Below are 22,792 nucleotides of genomic sequence, written 5' to 3' on the forward strand. Positions count from 1 at the left end.
AAAAAAAGTCTTAATAAAGCCAGATATTTCTTTTATTCAACTGTATTCCTCCACACAGGTATAGAATGAACTGTTTCCAAGTGACAGAATATTTCTATTTAATCTGAATGAAACGATGAGTATGGGTGCATAGACATTGTCAAGGCAGAGCGAGAAAGATCACACAAAACCATTTTCAGTGAAACTGTCATTTTATCCTCACAATAACACAAGGTATGTCTTATAGCAATTTAAAAGTGAGGAAAATGACACACTGTTGTCGAATACATTGTCCAATCTAACTGTAGGAGACTTTGGTGAAATGACAAATTGAAAAATACCACCTTTAACCATTAAGTTCATCTAGAGAGATCAGTAGATTTATCTACTCTTATTGATCGTAAACTTCTGATATTCAATACCAATGACCAAGTTCAATTAAAAAAAAAAAAAAGAAAAAATATTACTCAGGTGACATGTTTCTCTGGTCAAATCTCTTCAAAGATTTTAAATAAATCCAAGTCCTTTAGGCTGCCATGATCAGCTTTTGGACACATCTCTCACCTTACCACAGAGCAACCCCCCCCTCCCCAGCCCTCAATTTGTGCTGAGCATCCTCCTGGTTTTGTTTTATGGCCTCCAGGCCTTTGCACTGTGGTTCCCTCTCCTAGGATATTTTTCCATGGATTGGCTCCCTTCTTTCATTCAGATCTCTGCTCAGATATCACTCCTAAGAAAGGACTTTGCTGACCAATTAATTTAACCTACAAATTAACATTCTATCCCATGGCCTTGTTCATTTTCATTTTGTAAGCATTAACATTACCTTGATCTCAATAATTGATGAGATAGAAAATTTATGGTTAAAAACACTAAATTCCAAAAATAGTGTTTGCATATTCTATGCAAATCTAATAAAAATCATAACATAATTTGTAAAGAAAATGACAATTTCTAAATCTTATGTAGAAGTGTAAAGGCTTAATAATAGCTAGAGTAGTACTAAAAAATAACAGGCAGTCCCTACCAGATACCTGACATTTTGTAATACTAGAACAGTGTTATGTCCTTATTTAAATAAGCAGCCTTCTTATTGAACTAAATCTAGTTTATGCCATTGTTTAATTCCCATTTCTGTGTTTACATCTACCAAATATGTATCTCCAAGAAGGATCTCTTTTCTGAAATCCATAGTTGAATATCAACTTACAAATTTAACATCTCCAAGAGGATTTATATTAAGTATTCAAAATTAATATATTTTAAAGTTTGATTAGGCTCTCCCAGATATTTTCTCTGCCCAGTCTTTCTCATATCAATAAATGATGCCTCTATTCAACCAAAGCTTTCGTAACATCACCAACTCCAGTGTTCTCTCAAATAATGTATTACTCAGTCCAATTAGCATTTTCTCATTACGTCTTCAGGATGTTGCTACTTCTTGCTATTTTCCTAACTAACTCCATGGTTCAAGTCATCATACACACTCACCTGTACTTTTGTAATATCTAAGTGGTCTTACTATTTCTATCTCTGCCCCATAAAGCACATGGAATAATCCATTTCAAATACATTAGATTTTATTAAGGTGCTACTCAAATTTCCCAGAAACTTGAGTTGAATGGAAAACCTTTGAAATTAAACTCAAGGCTCAACTCCACCTGGCCTCCAGCATTGTATGCTCCTCAAGTCCTGTTATATCACTGGGCTCTTTAATTGTACTTCAGCTATATATTTCTAATGTTTGTTCCTTGAACACCAACTCATTTCCTATTTTAGGGCTTTAGACAGTTCATTTGCTTTGAGCTGTCTGCTTCTAGAAATCATAGAGAGACTTTGTCCCTGAACCACCATTTGCTATCTTGTCCTTTTACCCGACTGCTCTAATTTTTCTTCAGAAAAGGCACCATCTGACTATATATATATATATATATATATATACATATACATATAATCATGTGTATGTGTTTCTGTATGTCTCTCCACTACTCACAAAAAGGACTGATGCATACAAACTCTGGTGTTGGTAAAGAAAATTGAATATACCACAGACTGCAAAAAAAAGAGATAATCTTAGAAGAACTACAACCAAAATGTTCCTTAGAAATCAGGATGGTGAGACTTTAAATTGCTTACTTTGGTAGAGAGCCAACAAAACTGAGGGAAACCTTCAGTAAGATGAATTAACCTAATAGCTGCAACAATGGACTCAAAATACCAAAGATCATGAAGATGGCACAGGACCTGGCAATCTTTTATTTTGTTATACATAAAGTCACCATAACTTGGAACCAACTTGATGGCAACTAACAGCAACAACAACTAGAATGCACATGCTTTAACATCATGCTTTGGTAGCTGGAAAATAATTTGTGTCCAGAAAATATTTCTTGGATTAATGAATGCAATTTGTGTAGATTAGATTATTAGTCAGCAAGTTTTAATTTCTTTCCCCTGTTCCTCCCTCCACCCAAACACATAGACCTATACTGTCTCCATGGAAGGAGTATATTTCCTGACCCATTGACACTTGTCCTGGCCATGTGACTTGGTTAATGGAATGTGGATATGAGTGTGAGCGTGATGGTTCCCAGCCTAGTCTGTAAAAAGGTTCTCCTCTGAAAGCTTCATGTTCTACCATGAGATGAACATACCTCAAGTAACAGCTGTCCCTTCAGCTTGTCTGAGGAAATTGAGATACATGGAAATAACCTGAACTCACAAACTAGCTGATCTGTAGTTGTGTGAAATACTTTTTATTATATGCCACTAAGATTTTGTGGTTGTTTTTTATGCATCATTATTTTAGTAAAATACTGACTAATATAGGAACATAATATGAAAGTCAAAAACAAACCTAATGATGTATGAAATATATGATTGATTTGCTATACCTGGAAACAAAGGGAGGATTATCCTTGGTACATCCTGAGTAGTGGGATATTTCTCATCTCTTTCACATCAGGATTTGCCACATGACTTGCTGGTCAATTGGAATATGAACAAAAGTGAAAGATTCCACATTCAAAAAGAAGGATTAAGTGCCATTACCTGATCCCATCAATGTTCCTATGTATTTGCCATGATAGTGGTTAACATAACAGCTGCTCACCAGAAACAAAACAGGAAAGATGATAATATAGAGCAGATTTGCACTTGACTCACATCCAAAAGGTGCTATAAATGAGAAACACCCTCACATTTTAAGCCAGTGAGACTTGCAGATTATCAACCAACTAGGGTGTAACCTAACCATTTCACCAATAACAGTAATCCCATTTATGATTATTTCTGGAGCATGAGTTAAACAAGATGTTGTCTAACTAGGTCAATGCTTAATTATTCTGGAAGGGGTTCTGATGAAGAATTGTCCATATTATTCTTTTAATTACCTGAGTAGCTTCCTATGGACACTGTGGCCTGCAGTGTTGTCCACTGTGTGAGGCCTGGGGCACTTATTTGCACTTTCTTTTCCAGCCAAGGGAACTACATGCAGAATGTAACTGACACTGCCTAAAGCACAGGAAAAATATGGGAATTTAATTAATTATATCATTGACCTCCTCGATAACACTATGTCTGAAAAACACCTTCCATTTGGAATACCGAACATACACCTGTAATTATTACACAAGTTTGAATTAAGGTGTTTTTTTTGCAACACAAAGAAATTTTAACTGATTGAATGATAATGAAAAAAAGTGCCGCTGCTGCTCCTAATGGTAATTATATACACCCATTCTAATCCATACATATTTTATATAATACTGACAGAAACCTGGGTGAAATTTTGACTTACTCTACAAGCACGACTCAAGACCCATGAGCTATCACAGCTGTCTTCTATAGACAATAGGCATATTGATTTTGACAGACCCTAAGCCAATGATGTTTCTATACTTGCTGGCTTGAATAATCCCATTAAGTGAACATTTATATATATATTTTTATAACTAGTCCTTATTGATGATAAGATAAAGGAGCATCCATAGATTTGAAAATGATTCCTTCAGTCCTTTTTCCCTCCAATTTAATTGAAAGCACTATAATTCTGGTTGACTCATAGTGGCACAGTATTTCACATTTATTTTGCTAACTTTTTTCAGAGTTTTGGAAATGATCCTACTGAGTGAGTGATTTTGATAATTTTATATACAACTTCCATCAACCTAGTTGCATGATACGTTCAAATATGAGTCAACTCATTTCTTTGTCTGATTACAGCCACTTCATTTCTCACAAAATGGCTTAATAAATATCCAAGTATTTTAAAAATAGTTATATTGATGTTTGTAAACATATTCCATTTTCTCATACTTTACTTGAATCATTTTAAGCCCCTGATATCCTTCTTCCCTTTGGGAATGGGGGGAGGGGGGGCGGGGAGAGGCAGTTAAGAATATTTCACAGCTGGCTCCAGTCAGGTATTTCTCTTCCATGAATCCTTCCTTTGTGATAAAAATCTTACTTGAGATGATTCTAAATGATGTAATTATAAAGGGAGAATAAAATTCCCATGTTTCCATATAAGATTTTATTCAATGGAGAATTAAATTACTTTAATTAGTGTTTATTTTCCTGCTGCCATATGCAAGCAGTTGCAGACAGAAGATATTGCTTATTTAAAATATTTCTATTCAATTGTTTAGCTTAAAGATTCTTCTTTGGGACGCAGTCAAGAAAGCTAAATTGGTTATTTTTCTAGTCTTTATGAGCCAATGATATAATCACCAGGAAGGTAAATAGCTATAAAAACGCATGTTTTTGTACAAATGACTTCAAATCATAAATACAGAACATCAGGCCTGTTCTAGATGAAATATGATGGAATATGTTGCTTCTTCTAAAATCTTGCAGGTAAGGATGATTTTTTTAAATCTAGTAATCCCCATAAATGATTGCCTAATCAAACATACATTATTCTATTTTAAACACTATTGTAGAGGCAACCTTCAATATGTTCCTGCTATGAACATAGTTTACATTTTGCTTGATTGTTGTTTTTCTACTCCCATCCTTTTGAGACCCAATCCTTTTGAAATCCTCACCTGCTGTTCATATTATGTTTCTTCCTTATTCTTCTTACATTAATAACAAAATATTAACATCTATGTTTATAAATTTATCACTTCAACATGACAGGTAATGTATGGATTCAATACATGAATGAATAAGCAACATATTTATATTTTCTTATTTTAAATAACTTTCACATGCCATGTGAGGCAGACAGTGTGGGAATTATCACTATTTCAAATTCAGAAAGGTTAATTTGTTTACTTAGATGCATATCCTTTATAGCATGTAAACATTGGAATTCAACCTAGCATTTGTGAAGTCACAATGGAATGGAAAGGGGAACAAAACTAGCTAGAATAGAAGGAAAGCAGGAAAGAAGGAAGACAGAAAGGAAGGAAGGAAGGAAACAATACTGAGCAACTGCCTAGAAGTTTGGAGTGATTAAAGGCGGCAAGTAGGAGGAATATCGTTATTCGTTAGTATTGACTTTGTTTCATACTTGTCGCAAGTAAGCTTTATATGTATATATACATACATATGACTGCCATATATACATACAGATGAGAATCATCATTCCATTTTGTGGATAAATAAAGCAAGGCTACAGAAAGTAAGCAAGCATACATAAAGTCATCAATCCACAAAGGTCAGAGTGAGATTACAAATACAAATCTGTCTAACCAAAAAGCCAACATTTTGTCAATGATATTTCCCTTACTGTTATAACGGCTCCCACTTTATGCTTACAATGTAAGCATTGCTGGACAGTGTATATAATATCTACTTGATTCCTACAGTTTCCTATACAAAAAATAATGATTAAAGTGGTGAGAAATTTAAAGTATTGAAGACTATAAACACTCTGAGCTGTAACATACTTAATACGACATGAACATTGACTTTGTTCCCCAAAACTAACAGATAAGAAATATTAGGCAGTATAGACAATTTATATCTATTAGCCAGCCAAATATGTGAAAGTAATAGCATGTCTACTCCTGACCATCCACTATGTTAGCACCATAATTGCTATTCAGAGACAGATGCTAAGTTTATGGCATTGACAGTGGGTAAAAACACTAGGATCAGCTGGTCACAAAGGTCTTTATCCCTTAGTTAGATCTGGAGCTAATCATTTTATCTTACTTATCACAACAAATATTTGAAATTTGTTATAATTCTTGATCAATTGACATTCTAAAATTTTAAACATTACATAATGCCCTTTGACATATTTCATGTGCTGAAAGCATAGATGGAATATAACCTTATCAATCTCTCTGACTTATAACAAGAAAGGTGCCCTGTTGGCATGGTGGATAAGAGCTTGGCTGCTAACCAAAAAGTCAGCAGTTCAAATCCACCAGCCACTCCTTGGAAATCCTATGAGGCAGTTCTACTCTGTCCTATAGGGTCGCTATGAGTTCAAATCGACTCGATGGCAATGGATTTGATTTGTTTTTTTAATTACAAGAAAACTGAATGTTAATATCATTTTTGATGAATTTATATTTTGAAATTTCAAAAAAATGTATATTTCTAAAAAAACATAGATTATAATCATTAAAACTGCGGTTTTACTGAAGTAAAACCCAGGTAATTTAAACTTGATTTTAAATCCCATGCTCTCTCCCCAAGAGTATAATTATCCACATGTTTAATCATGTCTGAACTCTATGAGTAAACAAGAAGAAATATAATAAAAGAAAACAACAACAAAACAAAGCACTGTTTTAAGTGTTAAGTTAGAGAAATAAGAAAGGCATTTAAAAATAAATAACAAGGCTTCACCAACAGGTATAAAGTGTAATAAGGCAGTAAACATGTTAAGGGTCATAGTAAGGACAGTGATCATAGTGCTATAGGATGTAAAGAAAATGACTTCACAGGGATATGAAGTGATCAGTATGGCTTAAAGTAGTGGTGGGTACCAGAACTTGGGTTTACATCTTTGAGAATATTTTCGAAGCTCTTTAAAAGTGGGGAAAAGTAATGGATTCAGAATGGGAGGGGTTGTGAGCAAAGCTACATATATGTAAAGATGTAGACATTTTTCCTACAGCATGAGACTTGTAAAATGAATTATTACATACCAATCATACTTGAATGACATGGACACCTAGTCTAATTCCACTAAATCAGAAATCGTAATACCTCCTAAAGGGAAAAGGCAGTGGATGTTCACTAAGAAGCATCTAGCTATTTTATTTCAGTGCCAAAATGCTCAGCTCTTTTACATAATGTTGGTAACCTCTGCTGCAATTATTTTTTTTTCTGTTTTTATTTGTTATGATAATGGATATCTACTTTATTCTGATGTTTGTGTTCTTATTTGTTTTTGTCTGCTTTAACCATCCAAGTTATTTCATTAAACATTTACCTACAAGTATACCTATAGTTGGAAACCCTCGTGGTGTAGTGGTTAAATGCTACAGCTGCTAACCAAAGGGTTGGCAGTTCGAATCTGCCAGGTGCTCCTTGGAAACTCTATGGGGCAGTTCTACTCTGTCCTATAGGGTCGCTGTGAGTCGGAATCAACTCAGCGGCACTGGGTTTGGTTTTTGGTTTATACCTATAGTTATGGAACACATTCATTGTTGAAACTTTCATGTCAAAATATTTTTTGATTCAGTATTCTCAAGCTACAATCATCCCTCCAACTTTTTAAACCATTGGAACATCATTTTATAATATGAGATTTAATGATGTACACATTATTACATACCTGATTGTTGCCTTAAACCACAAAGTGGTGGATAATTTATATACCTAACCTAGTGCCATCGAATCAATTCTGACTCATAGTGACCCTATAGGACAGAGTAGAGCTGCCCCATAGAGTTTCCAAGGAGCGCCTGGAGGATTCAAACTGCCCACCCTTTGGTTAGCAGCCGTAGCACTTAACCACTACAGACAATAATTTGACTAAATAGTGGGTTTGCTTAATAATAAAAGTTTAACACTTTTATAAGATTTTTCAATTCACTGTACTTTTCAAGGGGAAGTTTGGAGCCATTTCTTGAATAATGTTCTTGCCAGGCTGAAGAATTTGGACTTTAGTAGGAGAGAAACAGTTGCATATATTGAAAGAAAGCTTAGTCCTTCTTCCTGTACTGAGATGAAGGTGCGTGTCGCTGTGTGGAACCACATCAGGCAAAGAATTTCTAAAGTGAACCACAGGGACCCAGTAAGTACTTCTTCATCATTAGAGTTAAGTAACCATAACAATATTTCTCATACTACAATTTGTTCTTGAACCATTGATGAATGGTCAAAAAATGAATGATATTGGTTAATATCTGTGAGAAAACTAAGTGTGGGATGTTCATTATATGCATAGAAAAGTCTAGATACATGGAACAAGGAAAATATCTACAAAAAATACTGACTCAATTAAGACAATTAGATTCTAGTAACCAACAGAAAACCAGTATGCACTTGTGTCTGTAGTGATGTTCAGTATCCAGTGTTTTCGTTTTTGATTGACTTATTTACAGAGCTGTGCTTTGTCCTAGGGATCAGTGTTACGAAGGCAAGGGGGACTTACTGAGGTGCTGCAAGGAAGTCACTGTGATTATGTATATTTGACTGGGGATCCATCATCAAAACTGTTGGTAAACTACCGGTAAATCAGCACTTTTATTCAACCTATTTCTGATTAAAAGAGCCAGTGTCCAAAAGATACTAAAAGGTGGACAAAGTCAGTCTAAAAGTATTTAGCATCATGTGGCACTAAAGCACAGGACAAATATTATTTGATCAGTTTACTTCTACTGGTTTCCCCCTTTTTTCCCCCAGAATTCTTTACATAGTATATTAAAAATTTTTTTTTGATGGCTTAACCTCCATAGACCAAAATTAATTACAAGATAGTATTCATATTCATGTGCTTTTGCTTTTACTTCTAAGGAGATTCCTAAAAATGATCCATTTGGAGAACCACACAGTCACTGAACTTATTCTTTTAGGTCTGCTTCAATACACCCCAGCTCACTTCGGTCTCTTTGCTCTTATCACTAGGATGTTCTTTGTTACCCTGACTGAAAACAATCTCCTGATTCTGCTAATCCTGGTAGACCCCCCACCTTCATACCCCTATGTATTTTTTTCTGTGGCAGCTCTCTCTCACAAACACACTGTTCACACTTGCCATTGTCCCCAAGATGTTGATTGACTACCTTCTGCACAAGACAGTCATCTCCGTTCCTGGATGTGGGATACAGATAGTCCTTGGGTTAGGCCTGGGTGGGACTGACTGTATCTTCTTAGGTCTTAAGTCCTATGGCCACTATGTTGCCATCTACAAGCCCCTACTCTACCTTCTCATCATGAACTGGCCCCTCTGCAGGTAGATAGCTGTTAGCTCATGGACCAGTGGTTCTCTCAATGCCTTGGTACATACAGTGTACACCATGAGTTTCCACATTTGTGAAATCAGAGAAATTCATCATTTTTATTGTGAACTTCCTGGAGTCTAGAGACTCTCCTGTGAGGATACATTGTCCTATGAGACTGGGGTATTGATCAGCACCACCATTCTGCTTCTTATTCCATTTTCAGTCATCCTTGCCTCCTACACACTCATCCTGATCACTATTATTCAAATGGCTTCCACTGAGGGACAGAAGAAAGCATTCTCCACCTACTCCTCTCACTTGAGGGTGGTCAGTCTATATTATGGTGCCATGATTTTCCTGTATGTGAGACTGATCTCTTCCCACGCTTCAGGCCAAGATAAAGTAGTATCAGTCTTCTACACCATTCTCACTCCCATGCTCAACCCCGCGATCTATAGTCTTCAGATTAAGGATGTTATGGGGGCCCTGGGAAAAGTCTTATGGGTGTGTTCTTTATATTCTAAAATATGAATATAAAGTTTCAGTGGATATAATGTGTTATTGGGTAAGCCAGAACCCAGTGCTTATTGGGTAGAAGCCTGGAAACCATACTAAGTCTTGAGGCAACAAATAAAAACATGAAAGCTGTCTGTTTTTTGAAGCGATAGAAAGCAAGGTAGAGAGGATAGAAGTTCTTTACTGCTGTCTTTAGCTTCACCTTGACATCAGTTTCAGAAGTATGTTTTGCCACTAAAATCTACTCATTAGGGGTTCTACATAGAAGTCAGGATATTTCTCAGCTTTTCCCTCTGCTGGCATAGAGTTTGGCCTTTTAGAGTCTGCTAAAAGTGACAGAGGAAACCCTGGTGCATAGTGGTTAAGTGCTATGGCTGCTAACCAAAGGGTCGGCTGTTCGAATCTACCAGGCGCTCCTTGGAAACTCTACGGGGGAGTTCTACTCTGTCCTATAGGATCAACTCAATAGCACTGGGTTTGGGCTAACAGTAGCAGAATGCCTGAACCTTGTCAGTGAGTCATCTCCCAAGGTAATTCTTTAATTAATGGCATCATTGGTTTTCATTTTTGCTCTTGTTGCTAAATTTTTGGTGCGAATTGAAAAAAAAAAAAAAACACTTGACTTCATAACTCTTTGATTGATAAACTTGTGTAAGTCCAACATTCACCAGATTTGTACATATCATTTAACACAATTTCAGACTTTAGGGCCCTGGTGGCACAAAGGTTAAGCACTCAGCTGCAAACCAAAAGGTTGGCTGTTTGAACTCACCTAATGCTTCTATGGGAGAAAGATCTAGCGATCAGGTCCCATAAAGATTACCATCTAGAAAACCCTATGGAGGAGCTCTCTTTTGTCATATGGAATCACAATGAGTCATAATTGAGTTAATAGCATCCAACAAGAATGACGAAAACAAGGTAGATGATGGGATCTGGAGAAGTCACGGTATTAAAGGCAAACAAGAAATAAATATAGAATACCAGAGTCATTCCTTTAACTACATACTGGGGATGTAAGGTTAAAATACACATTAACTGGACTCAGGATTTTTCAGAATGGAGAGCAATTAAAGTGCAAAGACTAAATAGCTATGCCTATTATCCCGCATACTTTTATGTGATATTTTCAAGTTTATGACACAAAGTCAAACAAGACCTAGGACAAAAACGTGAGTATCTTAAGTCCCTGGTGTCCCTGATTTTCTATATTGATAGAGAAAAGCAAAAGAGAAAAAGAAAGAAAAAAAATGACTAGATTAAAATTTGGAAAAGAAAAGCCCCCAGAAGTCCCCTAGTCCCACCAGTGGGGCTGCTAAGACTGGGGAAGTGGCTCCCAGGCTGCACAGTATAACCTGGCTAGAGGGGGCATAGATGTCACACAGCACCAGGTATTCAGGAGACAGGTAAAGAAGATAAGTGTAGAGAGTCAAGAACTGAGAAAGGAGGAGAGACAGAAAGGGAAAAACAGAAAGAGAAAAGAAAGAAAGAAAAAATGCTCCCAGGGATTCTACCTACCTGGCTGCCAGATTGGGGGAGTGGCTCCTAAGTCATGCAGTGCAGCCCATCTAGAAGGGGCTCTGAAGCTGCAAAAAGAAAAAAAAAAAACAAACAAAACAGAACAATGCAAAACAAGGCAAAAAAAAAAAAAAAAACAGCCCCAGGGATCCCACCAGCACGATGTCTGGTGTCGCACACCAGGGGAGTGGTTCCCCAGTGGAGTGTGTCTTTGCAGCCTTTCATGAAGAAGCAAAGATGGCACACAGAGCTAGGTGTTCCAGAGAAAGGAGGGGGAGGTGGTAGGATGCACAGAAGAAACCAAAAGAGACAGAAAGAACCAACACCAGCTCAGGAGCCTGTCTAGTGTGGGCAGGGTGAATTCAAGCAGCCTGAAGCCAAAGCAGTTGCCTCCAGGCCAAGAGCCTGGGGCTGGCAAGAAGCAGAGAAGGCTGAAGTGGGGGAAGAAGTAGAGGGTAGGAAAGCCTATTGCTCCTTATCGGGTGATCTGTCTCCTGCTGGGAACTTCATGAACCTGCTTTTCTGTACTCCCTGCCCGCAGACCTCCAGGATGGGTGGGGCAAATCCAAGCTGCAGGGATGCTACACTCCTGGCTAGCTGAGCCACCTCCTGGGGCCAGCAAGCTCCGAGGTAGAGCTGCAGGGAGAGAAGAGGGGTGGGTGGGAAAGAGTGTATCTCTGGCTACTGGGTGCTCTGTCTCCTGCTGGGAGTTCAGGGAAGCTGCTTTCCTTCCCTGTCTGCTGATCCCGGACTGGAGTCCAAGATGGTGGAGCTGTGCTGCGTTAGTGATGGGGCCCTCCTCAGGTTTCTCTCCTTGCTCTCTATCCTCTGTCAGTTTTTTATTCCATTTGGTGCTTCTCTGAGTTCTTTATCTCTTCATGTGACACTTCAGGTTCCAGGAATGATGTTTGTCTCTGTTTTACTTAGTTTTTCAGGTCTTTGCTGTAGAGGGAGACATGGTGCTACTGTCTATGGTGCCATGTTGGCTGGAAGTCCCTGAGTAATGTTTTAAAAGCTCCATCAGGTTTTTGTATGAATAGACTCTAGAGTGACAAAATTGAAGCCTGGGAATGCAGTTAGGTCGTCTTTACAGTGTCTGAGCAAGCCATAACGGTAGCCAGGCCCATGGTGTAGGCAAGGGAGTAATTAAAAAGTGGGCAGATATGGAATCTATTCTGAAGATACAATCAACAGAAATTGTTGCATATAAGATGTTAGAGACAGAGAGAAGCCAATGATGATTCTAAATTAGAGAAAATCTGTAACATCACACCAATGGGGGATAGACATTTCTGGTAAAGGAGAATACAAATTCTCATAGAACCCTAAAAACAAACACATTAAAATTTTTCACAGTCTAGAAGAGACAGAAAAAAAATTTGTAATATGATAAAACTCATAGATAGGTTAATTGGAAAATGAAACACTGTTAATATTTTCTATTGATGTTACAATCAGACATTGAATATCGAATACTCAACAATTTTTGTGGAAATGGTAGCTCTGAATATCATGGTTAACAACACTGACACCAAAACTATTTTACTTTTGAAAAGCTAGCAAAAACTGATGTTATTTACATATGATGTAATCAACCTGGAACACTATTAGACTCAACTGAAAAATTATATGAGCTAAAAAGAATACTCAGAAAGTGTAATGGGCACCCCATTAATATAGAAAAAGTATACCCCTGAAGAGTTATAAATCTTATTTTTCTTATAAAATAAAAAAGTGGCAAAATTTATACCTTTCCTAAATATAAATCAAGTCATTTCTGATATTTACATAAAATATTTTTCCCCTGAACTCCACTTAAACCAAACCAAACCCATTGCCATCGAGTTGATTCCAACTCATAGCAACCCTATAGAACAGATGGAATTGCCCCATAGGATGGCATTCTTGCTGTACTTCTTTCAAGACAGATTTGTTACTTCTTTTGGCAGTTCATGGTATATTAAATATTCTTCACCAAAACCATAATTCAAAGGCATGAACTCTTCTTAAGTCTTCTGTATGCATTGCCCAGCTTTTGTATGCATAGAAGGCGATTGAAAACACCATGGCTTGGATCAGGCACAACTTAGTCCTTAAAGTGACATCTTTGCTTTTTAACACTTTGAAGAGGTCTTTTACAGCAGATTTGCCTAAGGCAATGCTTCATTTGATTTCTTGACTTCTGCTTCTCTGGGCTTTGATTGTGGACTCAAGTAAAATGAAATCTTGGACAACGTCAATATTTTCTCTCTTTATCATGATGTCGCTTATTGGTCCAGTTATGAGGATTTCTGTTATCTTCATGATGAGGTATAACCCATACTGAAGGCTGTGATCTTTGATCTTTATCAGCAAGTGCTTCAAGTCCTCTTCGCTGTCAGCAAACAAGGTTGTGTCACCTTCATATCACAGGTTGTTAATGAGTCTTCCTCTAATCTTGATGCCAAGATCTTCTTCATATAGTCTGGGTTCTCAGACTATTTTGTCAGCATACAGATTGAATAAGTATGGTGAAAGGATCCAACCCTGATGCAAATCTTTCCTAACTTTAAACCATGGAGTAAATCCTTGTTCTTTTTGAATGACTGCTTCTTTGTCTACGTTCAGGTTTCTCATGAGCAAAATTAAGTGTTCTAAATGCCCCTTCTTTGCAGTGTTATCTATAATTGATTCTGATCCACACAGTCAGATGCCTATGCATGGTCATTAAAACACAGTTAAACATCTTTCTGATAGTCTCTGCTTTCAGCCAAGATCCATCAGACATCAGTAATGGTATCCCTCATTCCATGTCCTCTTCTGAATCCAGCTTGCACTTTTGGCAATTCCCCATCAATGTACTGCTGCAACTGCCTTTCAATGATCTTCAGCAAAATTTTACTTGTGTGTTATCTTAAGGATATTATTTGATTATTTTGTATTCTGTTGGATCACCTTTCTTCAGAATGGCCACTAATAGGGATCTCTTCCACTCAGGTGACCTGGTAGGTGTCTTCCAAATTTCTTGGCATAGATGAGTGAGCATTTCCAGTACTGCATCCATTTCTTCAAATATCTCAATTGGTATTCTGTCAATTCCTGGAGCTTTGTTTTTTTCACCATTCTCTTCAGCTTAGCCTGGACTCCTTCCTTCAGTACAATTGGTTCTTGATCGTATACTACCTCCTGAAATGGTTGAACATCTACCAATTCTTTTTGGTACAGTGATTCTGTGTATTCCTTCTACCTTCTTTTGATTCTTCTTGACTTGTTCAATATTTTACACCTAGAATCCTTCAGTATTGCAATGAATAGCTTGAACTTTTCTTCAGTTCTTTCAGCTTGAGAAATGCTGAGCGTGTTGTTCCCTTTTGTTTTTCTAACTCCAGGTCTTTGTACATTTCATTATAGTACCTTACTTAGTCTTCTTGAGCTGCCGTTTGAACTCTTTTCAGTTTTTTGCTTCTTCATTTTTATCCATTTGGTTTAGCTACTGGACATTCAAGTGCAATTTTCAAAATCACTTTTGATATCCATCTTGGACTTTTCTTTCTTGCCTGTCTTTATAATACCTATAAACCAGAATCTGTTGCTGTCGATTCCAACTCATAGCGACACTATAGGACAGAGTAGAACCGCCCCATAGGGTTTCCAAGGAGCATGTGGTAGATTTAAAGTGCCAACCTTTTGATTATCAGCTGTAGCTCTTTACTGCCATGCCGCCAGCGTTTCCTATAATATAAAAAAAAAAAAAAAGGACTCCTCAAATCAAAATAAAAGTATAAAAATGAGCAAAGTGCATGTCAGGAGAGTCCAGTAGAAGATGAGAAGGCACTAATATATTCATGGAAAGTTATCTAATTTCACTGAAAATTAAATTTAAATTAAAATATCTATCAAAATTCATAATTTTTCCAAATAGTTTAGCAGATATTGGAAGATTTGAAAATTCTTAGTTGTAGTACTTGTTCAAGGGAAAGCAGGTGTTCTCAACCATTGTTGGAAATATGGATTGCGAAGCTTTGTGATGATATATTTTGAAGTTGTTTTCAATATTTATATTTTTGCTAGGGATAATCCAAGTTTGAAACTTAAAAAAAAAGGAAATAGACAACTTTACATATATTTGTTCAATGCATTTTTGTAATTCAAAGAACACGCTTTGAAGCTAAAAAAAAAAAAAATGGAAAAATTCCAGGGACAGTAAATCTCCATCAATCAGGCATTAGAAGATAATGTCTAGTTTGAAAGAGTGAGGAAAACATATTTCTAACCTAGAAAAATATCAAATATAGCTAGACAAGAAGAATACATCAATTTTCACTTTGTATTTTCAGTACATTATTATTTCTTTAGTACAAAAGAAGGGAATTTTTATTTCCACTTAATTCATTACTGACAGCATGAATATTTTAATTTTTCTTTTACAATCAGAAATAAAAATAACATTTAAAAAATTTAAGTACTTTTAACAATAATGTAAATCAATGGAAGAAATAAATAATATATTATCATTACTGAAAATTTTCCATCACACTAATGTCCAAATTTGCATAGTTAGAAATGACTGATTTTCTACTTCTTTATTTAACCTATATTCAGATTGAAGGCAACAATACCCTTTTCCACAAATTGAAATAATTATTTGTCATGAGTAAATTCCTCTTCTTGAATTTCATTTTATCCTACAATATTTTACCAAAAGAAGTACACATATGTATGAACAATCTGGTGTCAAAATAGGCAGGTACAACCTAAGATAAAACAAAACAAACAACAGCAACAAAAAAAAAAATTTTTTTTTTCTATCATGCCTGCTTGAATCACAATATTATTTTCATTTTTATAGTTTTTCCAGGTCATATATGCAAAATTCTGTGTTAAAAGTAGGAATGAGTGAATACAGTTGGAAAATAGTCACAATTCATATCATTATACTTGATGATGTAGCCCTGTGATTAAATGGACTGCTCTCTAAATCAATGCAAAGTGCTCTCCAAAGTTTGGCCTAATTAGTTCCTTGTTTCCTCTACTGAGAGCAGGAGAAAGTCATCAACAGAGAATGCCATGTTTTGTTCTGTGATGATTGGCCATACAAATATAAACGGCCTATCCAGCAATAGTCTGCTGCAATGAACTGCTCAGTGACGTGTACCACATGTAGAACTGATCTCCCACCACTGTGAATGCGCCTCTTTAGACTGTGAATTACAGTATTTTTAAGTGCTTTTTTAATTATCTATGTGCAAAACTTTGGGGTTTGTGGATTAAGCTTAAAATATTTTATTTTCTTTTTTTCATTTCCACTTACATCCACGTATTTCTTCCACCCCAGTGATTTCACTTTTTTATTTATATTTTATTTATTTTGTTGTTGTTGAGAATATACACAGTAAAACATAAACCAATTCCACAGTTTCTACACATACAATTTAGTGACACCGATTACATTCTTTGATTTGTGCAACCATTCTCACGACCCTTCTCTAAGTTCTTCCTCCCTCAGTAATATAAACTCACTGCCTGCTAAGGTTCCTGTCTAATCTTTCAAGTTGCTTTTGTCAATTTGATCTCATATAGACCATTTTTAAAATAGGATAATGCTCCAGCAGATTTTTTATACAAGTTAAGCTAAACTGTTGCTCAGTTTTAAGAAGACTTTATGGGATATTTTGGTTTAAGGTTTAAAGATTATCTCAAGGTGTTAGTTTCAGGGGTTCCTCTAACCTTCGTGGTTCAAGAAAGTCTAGAGTGCATTAGAAATTGAAAATCTGTTCTGCATTCCCCCCCTTTTGATCAGGATTCTTCTATGAAATCTTTGATCAACATGTTCAGTAATGGTAGCCTCGGCACCATCAGTTCTTCTGGCCTCACAGCTAAGAAGGCAGTTATTCATGGAAACAGCTACCCACACATTCCATATCCTCCTCCTATTCAGGACTTTCCTTCTTCGTCCGTTGTTCCAGGTGAATAGAGACTAATTGCTGTGTCTTGAATGGCTGCTTGTAAGCTCTTAAGACTCCAGACACTACGTAACAAACTAGAAGGTAGAACAGAAGAACTAAACACGTTATTGGACCAATTAACTACAATGTCCCATGAAACCATGATGCTAAACCTCCAAACCAAGGAACCAAATCTCATGAGGTGTTTGATTGTACATAAGCAGCCTCAGCTGCTACTCTCTTTTTTGTCATTGTTGTAAATATACCTATCACACAACTTTGGCCAATTTGACTTTTTACAGGTGTACAACTTGAAGACAACAATTACAGTTATCATTTGTGCTACCTTACCCTTAATCAATGTGATTTTTCCATCACTGTTAATTCACGTTACCCCCTCCTTCCCTCCCCTGGTGACCACTAATAAACTTTACACTGTATACATTTGCCTTTTCTTGTCTTTTTATATAAATGAGGTCATACAATATTTGTCCTTTTGTGATAGGCTTATTTTGCTCAGCACCTTCAAGCTCCATCCACACTGTAACATGTATCAATAATTCATTTCTCATACTGGCTGAGTAGTATTCCATTGTATACCACATTTTGTTTATCCATTCATCTGTTGACGGGTATTTAGGTTGTTTCCACCTTTTGGCTATTGTGAATAATGTTGCAATGAATATTTATGTACATAGCTCTTTTTGAGCCTCTGCTCTCCAATATTTTAGTATATACCTAGGAGTGGAGTTGCTGAGTTATATGATAGCTCTACATCTATTTTTTTGAGGAACCGCCACACACTTTGCCACAGAGGCTATATGACTTCTCATTACCAGTAGCAATGGCTAAAGGTTTCAATTTTTCCCACATCTTTGCCAACATTTGTATTTTCTTTCTTTCTTTCTTTTTTTAATCCTAGCCATACTAGTGGGAGTTCAATGGTGTCTCATTGTGGTTTTGATTTGCATCTCACTGAGGGCTGATGATGCTGAACATCTTTTCATGTATTCAGCGGTCATTTGAATGTCCTCTTTGGTGAAATGTTTTTTCAAGTGCTTTGCCCATTTTATGACTGAATTATGATTTCACTTTTTAAGCAAGGCAAAATATTTTTTTTCTTAGATGTCTTGTACTCCCCTCCACCTCGTATTGGACTTTTCTGAGTATTTCCCTATGTAGTTATCAGGAAAATAAGATTTTATTGCTACCATATAGAGTTTATATATATGGAAACCCTGGTGGCATAGTGGTTAAGTGCTACAGCTACTAACCAAAGGGTCGGCAGTTTGAATCCACCGGGCACTCCTTGGAAACTCTATTTGGCAGTTCTACCCTGTCCTATAGGGTCACTGGGGTTTGGGTATATATATATATATATATATATATATATATATATATATATATAAGTCTCTGAATTCTGACTCAGAGGTTTCTATACTGTACTCGGATATTTCCCTCTGGGGATTGACTTCTTGCTGACAATCATAAGTATGGACATTTAGACTTTTGTTGCTCCTTGATTTCATACTGGTGCTGAGTTCACACCAGGTATTATCATGAGTTGTAAAAGGAGGTTTTAAGATGTAGAGTGTGATGCATCCAATATTAACATTAGCATCGTCAGAGAATATTGACTTCTCCTAGCGACAACTTGATACAATATTAAGCTAACAAACTATCTCCTTATTCTGCATTAAATAAAACTGCTTAGCTCTCCAAGACCAGGAGAATATTATGGAGATGGAAGTAAATAAGAAACTCTAACCTACCGTGCAAGAAATTTTATATTACTATGTAAGAGTTGTTTATTGTATGTCTACATCATCAACACTGATAAGTACAATTGTTGGACAAAAATTAATTGCCTATTCAAAATTCTTAGTGCACATTTTCAGATATATGTCCATGTACATATATATCTATCGTACATTATGATGGGAAATTCACTGAAACTTTGTTAGCATTTACTATTCTTATTTGTTCTTATTTTTTAATTTCCAGCTGTGAAAGGCAAAATAATATATTCTGGCCATTTAAAACTTTACATAATACCTTTTATTTCATGTTAAATATTTTGGAAATTTATTTAATGTAAAATATTTAGTCAAGTTGATATAATAAATATAATAAGCATTTACCTTACTATTTTGTACTTTTTGATATTAATAAACTTATTTTAATAATTTCTTCATTGCTATGCTCATTTTCTTGTTTAAAATAATTTTTAGGATAAATTTACAGGAGAATTTATAAAGTATAAACTTATGTATATATTTGAAACAAGACATATTTTCAGAATATTCTTCTCAAAATGACATTCTTCTTACTAGCAAAGAATAAGTAACTCAGTTTTACCACAGTTAGGGTATATGTGTGTGTGTGCATATATTCAGTAAATAAAGGTGACAAAACAGACCTGGCAATGAATAATGAAGATTCCAAGTGGAGTTTGTGGGTTTTGGATAACTGATTGGCTGTAAGGTTTTGGAATATAATTTTACTTAGTTTAATAAAAACACAGATATTATATGGATACATGTTTCTTAAATAATGTGCATTTGTGGTTGCAATTTAAAAGATAATTCTTACACTTTCAGTTGGTGAGATCTGAAAACCTTGACTAACCTTTTGATTCCTATAAGTGCTTTGGCTGATTAAAATCAGTACCACAGAGAGAACAATGCATTGTTACAGGTATGTATTTACAAATCCAGCAAATGTGATAATTTTGCTAATCAGGATTTCAGAAATTTCCATTTTTTCCACACATGGAGAAACAGAGATTTTGCAGTCAAGTTATCAGTAAAATTCCATATTACTCAGAGGAATCTAATAATGGATCTTCTGTAGATTTGAATATGGGAATAGAGAGAACATAGACTTCAAGCATTCTTTACATTCATCTGTTAGGCAGAAAGCTACTTTCAAGCATAGTTTTCATTGCTGCCAGAACATCTTTATTTCTAAAGCTGTAGATGATAGGGTTGAGTGTAGGTGTGAGAATGGTATAGAATATTGCCAAGAACTTATCCTGGCCTGGAATGTGGTAGGACTTTGGTCTCATATATGTGAAAATAAATGGCCCATAGTACATCATGACCACAATCATGTGGAAGGAACAGGTAGAAAATGACTTTTTCTGTGCTTCTGACGATTTCATCTGGAGGACGGTAAGGAGAATTTTCACATAAGAAGCAAAGATCACAGAAAAAGGGATGACCAGGAAGATGATACCACTTACATAAACACCTTTTTCGTAGTGTAATGTGTCTACACAGGACAACTTCAACATGGCTGGGACTTCACAAAAAAAGTGATCCATGGCCCTTGAGCCACAGAAAGGGAAGTGGAGTGCATAAGCTGTGTGAACTGTGGAGTTGATTTTCCCCACTAGCCAGGACCCACTAGCCATGAGAATACTGACATGCTCATTCATAAGAATGGGGTAGCGCAGTGGGTGACAGATGGCTACATAGCGATCATAGGACATTGCTGCTAGGAGGAGGCACTCACCACCTAGGAGAGTGAGGGAAAGAAATATCTGGAAGCCACAACCTACAAATGAAATTGTTCTGTTGCCTGATAGGAAGTCAGCAACCATTTTAGGAACAATGTTGGAAATATGCAAGATGTCCATGAAAGAGAGATGGCTGAGCAGGAAATACATAGGAGTATGGAGTCGTAAGTCCCTACGGATAAGGAGGATCATGACTGTGTTTTCTGTTACAGACATAACAAAAATGATACATATAAAGGAGAAGAACACCAGACTTATTTGGGAAGAAGAGAACAGTCCCAAGAGAATAAAATCACTGCCAGAAGTGTGATTCTCAAATCCCATCATGAATTCCTTTATTTATCTGAAAAGAAAATAAATAAACAAATAAAGATTGGGTAGAAAAGGAAAACAAATACCTAGTGTAAATCCCAAACTCATTTATTTATTTTTACATAATAAAATGAGTTAGTTCTGCACATTTCATAATCAAAGAACTGTGAACCTACTCTTAAAGTGAAAATGTTTTATCAAGTGAGCATTTATGTGAATCAACTATTGACATTCAGAACATTGAGTGGGACGTTGGCTTCACGCAGTCTCAAACCCTTATTTCCATATTCTTCACTGGATCCACTGTTTTCTCAAACATCACCTTCTTAACCAGTTCTATCCCTGAACACTCCATTTAAAATCTCAATACTCCCATCCCCTCCATCCCATCTTCCCAGATCGTCCTCACTCTCCTCTCTTTTTGATCCTATTTTAAATCTATGGAACGTTAACAGCCACTTCCTATGATTTTAAAAAAATCAGCACATAAAGTAGTTTTGCAGATATCTACATGTGTAACTAGTCCTGGCTGTTTGGACTGATTTGACCCACAGCTCAGTAAAATTTGATAGGTTCATATTTAAGGGCAGTGGAGTCTCCCATGAGCTGGCTGATCATAAGCTTCCAGAACAATAAATATATTCATCATATCTGGTGCCAAAGTTGTTAAATTTTTCTCACTCTCCAGAATCATATCCTTTTTCCGATCTTGCCTTTTCCATTAATGATTTGCTCTGTTATAACCGTTCTCATACAAAAATTAGGATTCTTGTTAGCTCAAGAAAAGGGACGATATCAGTTTGCTACTGGATCCCCATTGACTAGCAGAGGGCCTGACCCGTTGTCAATGCTCATTAGATGCTTGTTAAAAGAAGAATTTTTTTTTTTTTTTAGGTTCTCTGATATCAAACTGTTTTCAGTGATAAATCAAGTCTCCCTTCTCTGTATTTCTTACTTGCATTTGTACTTTTACAGAGCTCATGCTGTCTGCACAGTGATGTTTATATTTATTCCCTAACTCCTTCAGTCACTTCCACCACCTTCTCCCAATTTCCATGAGGCACCTGAAGTTACTATGACCCTCTTTTATGACTTTTGCTTAGCCCAGTATGGCCAGCACATAGTCCCATAATGCTGGAATAATGGGTATTCCGTGGTTCCAACATACCTGCTACACCAACTAGGACCATTTGTACTTTGGTGGAAATCTACAATTACACGCTGAGAGAAATGCTTTAGTGGTGAGATTCCTAATTCAGAGTAAAAAAGTAGGGAAAGCATGTGTTACCTATCACTTAGCCTTCTCCACACATGTGAGACTTTTCCCCATGATAAAACCTCTTTATGTATTCCTCATTTATCTATATTCAAATATAGCTCCAAATATTCCTCATTGAACTATTCTAAATGTTGGAGAAGAAATATGACATGAAGTTTATGCTTATCTCTCTTCTATAAGTTTATAGCTAATCAGATAATATGCTCTATATATGATTATGTTTTAAGTTTTTGAAGAATTACTTGGATCTAAAGTTTTTGGGAAAATCGTACTGTATATTCTGCATCTGTCTGTGTCTTTGTCTCTAATTAAATTATTTATTATTTGGAAGAAGCAATCAATGAGTTCAGTTAGTTCTGCCCAAAAATTAACCAATGTACATTATTCT

At 36.1% G+C, this 22,792-nt stretch overlaps 1 protein-coding gene across 1 annotated transcript; it reads right to left on the minus strand.

Annotated features, from left to right (window-relative positions):
- Positions 1–20,124: 20,124 nt before the first annotated feature.
- Positions 20,125–22,388, minus strand: LOC100672209 (olfactory receptor 2AJ1-like). The gene has a single exon (XM_003423362.4). The coding sequence runs from the start codon at positions 21,138–21,140 to the stop codon at positions 20,196–20,198; it is 945 nt and encodes a 314-aa protein (XP_003423410.3). The 5' UTR covers positions 21,141–22,388; the 3' UTR covers positions 20,125–20,195.
- Positions 22,389–22,792: the final 404 nt, after the last annotated feature.

The sequence above is a fragment of the Loxodonta africana genome, chromosome 2 (genome assembly GCF_030014295.1).
Source record: "Loxodonta africana isolate mLoxAfr1 chromosome 2, mLoxAfr1.hap2, whole genome shotgun sequence".
In the NCBI taxonomy this organism is placed as follows: domain Eukaryota; kingdom Metazoa; phylum Chordata; class Mammalia; order Proboscidea; family Elephantidae; genus Loxodonta; species Loxodonta africana.